At 36.0% G+C, this 9,529-nt stretch overlaps 1 protein-coding gene across 1 annotated transcript; it reads left to right on the top strand.

The window, feature by feature from the left end:
- Window positions 1–1,196: 1,196 nt before the first annotated feature.
- LOC101258737 (developmentally-regulated G-protein 1) lies at window positions 1,197–9,007 on the top strand. The gene is made up of 12 exons (XM_004235522.4): window positions 1,197–1,437; window positions 2,279–2,363; window positions 3,438–3,505; window positions 3,729–3,805; window positions 5,381–5,561; window positions 5,661–5,717; window positions 6,357–6,431; window positions 6,815–6,934; window positions 7,037–7,207; window positions 7,747–7,860; window positions 8,077–8,247; window positions 8,610–9,007. Exons 2-12 carry the CDS (start codon window positions 2,294–2,296, stop codon window positions 8,706–8,708), a joined length of 1,203 nt encoding a protein of 400 aa, XP_004235570.1. The 5' UTR covers window positions 1,197–1,437; window positions 2,279–2,293; the 3' UTR covers window positions 8,709–9,007.
- The last annotated feature ends 522 nt before the right edge of the window (window positions 9,008–9,529 follow it).

Here is a 9,529-nt window from a genome sequence, read left to right as displayed (position 1 = left end):
ATTTGATCTACCATGTGACATGAGTTGACCTTGAATGAAGCAGTTAAGATTTTTACAGCTGATCACCATTTGTTTGAGACTGCGGCATAGTTGTTGATTTGATCTACTATGTCAAAAGATGTATAGTGCACTGCTGCGTCCGCATCAGTTAAAGTGGTGGTTACTGTTCTTTAAATATAAAAGCTCCATTGAACCCCACCTTAAAAGGAAGAAATAACAGAGTTGTTCTAAGGTCTTCTCCAACAGAGCAGGTAGCTAGCTACCTGCAAATCTTCATGAATAGCAAAGGAAAGATGAGGTTATGTGAGAGATGAGTATTGACAATCAGATCTGCAAATGAAAGTGTGGTGGATTTTTGTTCAGTGAACTTGAGAAAGAAGATCGTTGTTTTGTGTGTTGAAATGGGAAATTCCAGCAACACTGGTATAGGAAAAATGATGATGATAACTTAGTGAAACAACTTTTTAACTTTATCTTAGCTTATGGCAACCTAGTTTTTAAAATCAGTTATGATGGATGTCCAGACTCTCAAGTCTCAATGATAAGGTCTCATCACCAAATCACTTCAACAATATATGAAGTGTACACACATATATGCCTGAATCCGGAAATGATAAAGTGTGCTCAGATCTTATGCAATAAAAATAAATTCATCGCTCCTCAGGTAGTCATCGCTCTTTTGTAAGATGGAAATTGGTAGATCTTCCAAACTCAAATGTGCATGAATAGGGGAGAACGAATTGTACAGGTTAATAGGTTTCATCATATGCTCGTTGGATGTATGCACTCAAAATTATTAAAATGTTGCAAAAGGGAGTATATAATAAACAAGAAATCGCATGGTGATGTTGAAGTTATAAATTATTGTTTGGAATATAAAATTTTACTAATCTTATAAAATGGGAAAATATAAATGCGAAAATATTTTTGAAATATACAATCTATATGTTAGTATTTGCTTGTTACATGAGATAAGATGAAATATCTCGAAATAAATAAAAATGAGGCACATCATTATGAAATAAATTTTATTTTTAAATTTAGTTCTGAATAACTTATTTTATTCCCTATCAAATTTGGGATAGAACTATTTAAGGATTATAATTTTAAATCAAACCACTCTAATATATATATATTTTAGTAGTATACAACAACGTCAATTACTATCATTACTAGATTATCAATAATTTGTATTATTTTTTTTTTGAATAAATGAAATTAATGGAAATATTTCTTACTGTCACGAAATAGAAGTGTATAAAGTTAAAATTAAAAATGAGGGCTCCAAGTTGAGGTATTCTTCATTCTGAACCCTCCTCCTCGTCGGCGAACGGCTGCTCTTCTTCTGCTATCTTTTGCTTCCAACTTACTCAATCGGCGGAGAAGCAGAATCCAGTGGCCGGCCGCCGGAATCTCAATTGAGCTGCGTAGTTAGAAGTAAGAGCTGCTTAAGTTCATAAAACTGCTTAGTTTATGCACAATTCCATTCCTATTGTTTTCTCTTTGTTAAATATTCTGCTAAATCACGCATTGACTTAAGCATACTGTCTCGTATTCTGAATTGAGCTTTTCTAGCTAAGTGGAATTTATTAAAAAAAAAAGGAGGTCAAATCGAATCGGTATATCCCAATGAGCCCGTAGGTTAATGTTAGTATGTTAGGTTATTTGCTAGTTGACATCTTTAATAACACTAAGATTTGAGTATGAAGAGTATTAATCACACAACTCATTTTTTGTGTAAGTATTGGTTAATTTCTGCTTTTACTTGCCTCCAATTTTTCCAATCTATATGTACTAGAGTCTAGAGTGGCCTCACAGTTTGATACTCCATTACTATCGCCTATTGTTTGATTTCTTTTATCTATTTGTATGATATGTCTATCCACTTTATGCTCACTCCTCGTTTTCGAACATTTTCTATTTGGTGGTTTCAAGTGGAAGTTAAAACATAACAAGTCCCATTTAATTCCCAACTCGTGTCCTTGGGATTTTTTTTGATCTTTTACTGCTTATAATTATAGTCCATTATAGCACAGAAAACCATTTCTCCTACTATTTTCCTCTGCATTAGTTCCATTTCTTAAATACATTATACATGTGACACGAACGACCTATGGGTCTGCCTTCCTTGTTCTGCTTGTCAGTCTTTTCACTGCAACATTTTTTTTCCTTAAAAAATTAGTTGTTCGGTTGTGTGTACTTTTCTTGAGCATCACTTTTGTCATGGGACTGTTTATTGGACTGAACTTGATCTTTTCTCTTCTATATGTTTATGCAGATAAACTAGAGAACCATGGGGATCGTAGAGAGGATCAAAGAAATTGAAGCCGAGATGGCTCGTACCCAGAAAAATAAAGCAACTGGTAACTTCCATAGTCTCATCACTAAAGCATTTATTGTACCTATAGGTTGTGTCTTATACTACTGGCTTATAATGTTGGTTTCACTTAGAGTTTAAGCTATAATTCAGACAAGAAATGCTATTATTGTTACTGAAGCCCCATTAGGCATCACCATCAATGAATCCTCATAGCCTCTCAGTCTTAGTGCACATTAATCAACATAAACACTCAGAAAGCCTACTTAGAGTCTGTTCAACATTGGTAGATTAGAACTATAGAGTTTTTAGTCCTAAAAAGGACACCATCTTCTTTAATGGGGCACCACTGGATATTCAAAATTCAGAAACGAGATTTCAAAGCTGGAATGTTGTCAAAAGAGATCACCCTTTGCCAATTAGCACAGGATTATATTTGTTTGTGACTCAACGATTTGTTACATTTTCGTCTTATGTATAGAAGAAAATAGCTTAAGCTGTATGCTTGGACAGTGTAAAGGTTTTCTTACACTAGTTAGTATTGTCATGACCTAAGTCCGTAGCACTTATTGTCTGTTATGGGCCTAGGGCGGCAGTGGCACAAATTTGTCTGTTTGGGCTACGCCACATCTAACCTCAAAAGTGTGCGTACCATGTGAACTTGATTTATGCTCTATAAAACTCTTCATTTTCCTCTCTGTGGGATTCACCCAAGGTGTAATGTGCACCTTATCTTCCAAAGCTTGCCAACCTAGAAGCGTGCCAATCCTGCTTGACCTGTCACTTGCCTCCGTCGGGGGCGTCACAAGTATATATTTAGTTATTATAGAAGGTTGTTTTCTATTTCTTGAAGGTTATAAATTGATCTCTATCAAGAAGCACCTGTCATTTCCTTCTAAGTTACATGATTGTATAAATATTTGTTTTACACCGACAATGCATATGACTTATACTCAATAGAAAATTAGTTGTTACATTTCTTGGAGTTCCTTGGAGATCCATTCTTATGCTCTTAATTCCTTTGTGATTGAGGATCTTTAGTGAACTCCTCTCTGTTTGTTGAACTTTTCCCCAAATATTGTCTTCAGAAGCTTAATAATTGACTTCAATTGTCATGCAGAATATCATTTGGGTCAGCTGAAGGCTAAGATAGCAAAGCTGAGGACACAATTGTTAGAGCCCCCCAAAGTATGTCTTTTTTTGTATTTTAACTGTTAATTGGGAGGGGTCAATTTTCTGTTATCTTAGTCTCATGGAGTTCCCTTGATATAATTGTGTCCTATATTACCATATCAACAATAAATAGTTGTACTCTACTAATTATTTTTTCCAGTGGCGACCACCTTTTCTCATGTTCTTGTGTTTTTCTGATAGACCAAGCAATAACTTCCTGATTACGCCTGTAAAATAGGGTTCTAGTGGTGCTGGAGAAGGTTTCGAAGTTACAAAATTTGGCCATGGACGTGTTGCACTGATAGGATTTCCAAGGTTTGTCATTTCCCTTTTTTCGTGATTTTCGGCCAGTCATTAAAGTTGAATTGTCATCAGGCAGAACAATTTCCAAAGCATTTGATATACTCATAGTTCCGACTTCTGATGTGTTTATGTAATTGAACCATTAATTACTTTTGATCACTTCTTATAGTTTTTGATTTCCTTCCTTGGTAAGATATATTGAACTTTAGTAACTGAAGATGCTGATGCCTGATGCTCTTTGACATGAGATTTAGCATGGAAGAACATATAAATAGTGTTAACTTAATCTGAATCTTGGTGACTTTAAGTGACATTGTAAGTACGCCCAGTTTGGTAATGGGAGTAGAAGGTTGATCCTCATCATTTAACTATTTTACTAATGCCCCCTTTCTAATATTTTTAGGCGAGGAGAACTGGGCATGATTTTAAACTAAGACATAATAACTGATCCTATGTGGTAGTGAGGCACACTATTTCAGTCTGCACTTGCCTTAACTACATGCACCATGGTGTCGTAGTATTTGGTTAACTTGTTTGAGAACTGCTTTCGTTAGTAGTTTGTGTTTTGCCAAAATTCTTTTGAAGAAGCGTTTCTAAGTTATAACTTGCGAAAAGAAAATGCATATAAGTTGGCACCTATTAATCAATTAGAAAATTGGCTCACAAATATTGGTTAAAACACTTATTTTCTGGTAGTAAATTTGTCTAATTTCAATAAGATATGGGCATCATTAAAAGATAAATATTCTCTAAATAGATAAATAAGCTTGCATGTTATGATTTGTAACTCCTGACTTAGTTTAACAACTCTTAAATTTAACACCAATAAGTTTCAGTGGAACTAAAAAGAAAAGAGTCCGAGCTCTTTTTTTTTTTTGGTTGACTTTGGCTATGAGCATGTATCCCAAAGTGACGTATAGTTTTTGGTAATGGGTATACTCGAGAGAAAAGGTTTGGAATTCTACCTCCCCTTATACAGCAGCTTTGTGGTGGACCAGTGACCACCACATTGACCTGTGGTGGTGTTTGTTATCAAGTCTTGCCCTAAACTTTAAGAACAGACAAAGAAATCATGCAACACAATCTATTTACATTATCTACATTTCTATTAGGTTCCATATTTTATCTTTCCATACTCCCCCCTCCTTGTAGCTAGTTCAACAAAAAGCCTTTAGATCGAGATTCACAACAATGCATCACAACTATGGATTCCAATTATTCATCTCAAGATTTTGATTCATCCACTTGGAATTTTAAAACTAAAATAGGTTGGGTAAGCTTGCAAATTCACTTAGTCTCATTGTAAGTGTGGGGCAAACGGCGCCCTCTACTTCTGCAGTTCTACTTCTAACTAAAGGCTTACTACAGGCATTGCAAGCAAATAGAAAGCCCCCACCCGTTTGAGCCGTAAAGCACCTACATGTTGTCATTAAAAAGGGAGTGATTTAAAAAGCTTGCAAAATAAGGAGAGATTTCAAAAGCATGTAAAATAAGTGTTCTTTATTTTATCTTTTCACCATTGTTGTAGACATTTCAAAAGTTTGTCCAGATAGGCTATTAACCTTCTTTGGTTTTTCTTTTTGTTAGTGTGGGAAAGTCTACACTCCTTACAATGTTGACAGGAACACATTCTGAAGCTGCATCATATGAGTTCACAACACTTACTTGCATCCCTGGTATTATCCATTACAATGATACTAAAATTCAATTGCTTGATCTTCCGGGAATCATTGAAGGTGCATCTGAAGGCAAGGGTCGTGGTAGGCAGGTACATTGAAGATGGCTTTAGCAAATTGACAAACAATTTATGTTGTAATTTGTATAGTTGCTGGCGCTACAATCTCTGAACAATAGTCATTTTAAACAGGTCATTGCTGTTTCTAAGTCAGCGGACATTGTATTAATGGTTCTCGATGCTTCAAAAGTAAGTGATGATCATTGTGCCTGTTGAGGTTTATTTTTATCCTCTTTTGGTCATATTCGTTTCGTTACAATTGCACCTCAGCCCCGCCCAAGCTCAGGCTGTACTAAATTAAGCTGCTCTGAGCCCGCCTCAATCCTTGTAGCAGAGTCGAGCTTGGGCTGAGTTGGCACGGCCAGAGTTGAAGGTGAAAGTGTCATTGAAAAAAAACCAAATAACTAAAAGAAATGAAGTTGGTCTGTTTCTCAGCTGGTGAACACCTGGGGATGATCCCTCTATATATGCTCTCACCTATTAAAAAACTAATTATGCTTGGTAATACAGAAAAAAATTACAAACAGCATAATATTATATGACCCAAAAAACATAGTACATATTGTTCTCTGATCTCAGTGGTATAGAGAAGAAACAGAAAAAGAAGGCACACCGCACACATGGTACCAAAAAATGGAAAATTATAAAAGAAGAGTTTGTTTAGGTTTATATTCTCATTTCCAGCATTAATCTCGAAGAATATCAATGTTTCATTACATGTTAAATTGAATTTAGAATTAAGTCATCTCTCTGTCCAGACTTTCTGTTAGCTTATGCTTTCTTTTTTTCGTTGATTCGCTCGAGTCTTAATTAAATATACAACATCAGAGTGAAGGCCATCGGCAAATATTGACAAAGGAGCTGGAAGCGGTGGGCCTGCGACTAAACAAGAAACCTCCTCAGGTGATCCATTATGCTATGTTATTCATATTGCGGTTCTGTGTCCTTGTTCTGATAACATATATATATATTCATTTGTCTCCTTTTCTCTATCTGTTTTTTTTATTCCATTGACTTCCACATGTTTCTAGAAGTTCTCTTCAATAGTTAATAGCTTATTCGCACTACTAGCCTGCCATATCATTATTGCACTTTTATAGATCTTGGTTCCTTCCTGTCCTTAAGTAGTTATCGAGAAAATGTTCTTCTCACAATGTTTCTGTCTAGAAGAGACTTTTTCGTGGTATTTAAAATGTTAATTTAAAATCCATGCCATCATTGGTTGTGTATCTTCCGATGGACCAGATTGATTTCAGGGCTTAACTTAAATTGTGCAATGGTTGCAGATATACTTCAAGAAGAAAAAGACTGGTGGAATTTCTTTCAATAGCACTCTGCATCTGACACATGTGGATGAGAAGCTATGCTATCAAATACTGCATGAATACAAGATCCACAATGCTGAGGTATTGTAGAACGTGGGATTTTTATCATTGAGAAACTCCAGTTTGAATTTTTTTCTTCTGCTTTGTTTCTCTACCTTATTGTCTTTTTGTTCACCTTTTTAGGTGTTATTTCGTGAAGATGCCACAGTGGATGACCTTATTGATGTTATTGAGGGCAATCGTAAATACATGAAGTGCATATATGTCTACAACAAGATAGATGTTGTTGGTATTGATGATGTAGACAGATTAGCCAGACAGCCAAACTCTGTTGTCATCAGCTGCAACATGAAGGTATTTCAAAATTTTGTGAGATTCATTAGCAGATGAGATGAGCTATAGCATGTTTTGGTGACCCATAAGCTCATTGCTCTTATCTAATTTTGTGTCAAGGTACTACAATCATTATAATTCGTTGTTATTGGACATTTGCAAACATATATATTGGTTCCAAGATCAAATAACATATTTGGGTGCGCATAAAGTTAATTGCAGCTCATGATAGTATATGAAGTCTTTCTTTTGCGTGGCTCTGGAGAATTTCCAAAACTTGGTTTGACCAGGAGAATCTTCTTACCTGTAGTTTATCCTTCTGCAAATAAGAACACTCTTATGGTCACTAAGATACTTCCAAGTTGGTTTTTGATCTTGATGATGGAACAGAAAAGATTTACTTTGTTTTCCTTTGCCCGATTTGGACATGGCTTTTGAATAATGGGTTCACTTCCTCTGATTTTTGAATTTGGCAAACGATCTCTACATACTGACATGCTCTTTAGAAGTTTCCTGCATTGTCTATATAGTTAATGTTTGCATTTATTTTAATGATACAGCTGAATCTGGATAGATTGCTTGCAAAAATGTGGGAAGCGATGGGTCTTGTCAGAGTTTACACAAAGCCTCAAGGCCAGCAACCAGACTTCACAGATCCAGTGGTGCTTTCTGCTGTATGTTATGTTGCAGATCATGCTTGAAGATTCGCTTCTTTTTTTTTCCATGCTTGGTTACTCTAGAAATTTCATTCACTGATCATAGATTGGTGGAGATGGTTTCATGTTAAAAATAGTAACTTGAGAACCCCCACAGAGGGAAAGAATTAATTTCCTGCTCATTACTTTTCTCTAATTGTGTTGATGCATCTTCTTTGTTGTTAATGATTTTAGGATAGAGGTGGCTGTACGGTAGAAGATTTCTGTAATCACATACATCGGAGTCTTGTTAAGGATGTGAAGTATGTGTTGGTTTGGGGTACTAGTGCAAGGCACTCCCCCCAGCATTGTGGCCTTGCTCAAATGCTTGAGGATGAAGATGTGGTGCAGATTGTTAAGAAAAAGGTAAAGGATTTCTGCTTGTGCTTTTCACATTTGCTCTCCATCAATAGTGTTATCAGCTCTGGCATATCGAGCTATTTCTTCTGGCCATCATATTCACAGGTGTATAAGCTTCATGATCATATGGTGATTTGGCATTTCTTCAGGCAACATGCAATGCCATTAGCTTCTTTCTAGTCTAATTGCATAGGAATTTGTGTCACAGAAGTATGAGTGGTCTTATCGACCAAAGCACCCAGGATGAGGAAGTTAGGACAGCTAAGGTTAAGATGTATAGAGGTGTAGTTTGGTGCCAATGTCATCAAACTAGGTGTTCCAGAGAAAGTTGATGCCTGTGATGCTCACAAATAGTTTACGTTATGCAGGAGAAGGAAGATGGAGGAGGTAGAGGCCGATTCAAATCACATTCTAATGCTCCTTCTCGTATATCTGACCGTGAAAAGAAGGCTCCATTGAAGACCTGATTGAGCCAGATAGTGGCGCTGCTAGTTCTATATGCTGATCTGGTAGGATCCATGTGCCAGGTATTACTATTGAAGAATGAGCTATACAATGAGAATAGCTAGAGTTTTTTCAACTTTATGAAGTGAAACCTATTTATCAGTAGTGGCTCGAAGATTTCAGTGTTGTATTCTATATTTGATCATGTTACAACCCTAGAGTAAGTACAATATCTGGGGACATGCTTTTTTCCTCCAGATAATATTAACTGCCGTTCATTTGTGAAATGTGAGATAAAAAGTTTTGGTCTTGGATCCTGAAAGTGTCAATGCGTTAATAATTGGATATCTTAGCTTCATGTTATCTGCAGTCGAATTGAGTAACTGCAAGCTTGTTCATCGTTGGAGAAGTATATTTTAAGGACTACATGCCAATGCAGGTTAGATAAATATTCTTTTCGTTGGATTTAGTGAACTTGACATTCTTATAATTCGACAGTCCGTATTAGTGTCGGACTATAATTTCCGTTGTGATAATTCACAAATAGCCAACTTTAAACTCTTTAGGTGCAATTTCAGGACATTATTATCGTGGAGTTTTACCTTTGGAATCTGAAACCTTCTTAAAACTCCATGACAATATGGCTACTTTTCACTGTTTCTACTCTTTATTGCTTATTCAAACATTTGGACTTTAGAAGTCGAGAACTGGAAATGGGCCGACCATCACATGCATCCCTCGATTAATGTAGTCATCTTGTTTAACTCCACTGTGAGTCGTTGAATAGCAAGTTAGCAACAATATAGTTAGTATAATTTCATAAGTGTAGTCTAAGATGGGTTAT

The sequence above is a fragment of the Solanum lycopersicum genome, chromosome 3 (assembly GCF_036512215.1).
Source record: "Solanum lycopersicum chromosome 3, SLM_r2.1".
Classification (NCBI taxonomy): Eukaryota; Viridiplantae; Streptophyta; class Magnoliopsida; order Solanales; family Solanaceae; genus Solanum; species Solanum lycopersicum.
Note: the sequence above shows the minus strand (reverse complement) of the source record. Positions and strands in the feature narration are given on the sequence as shown.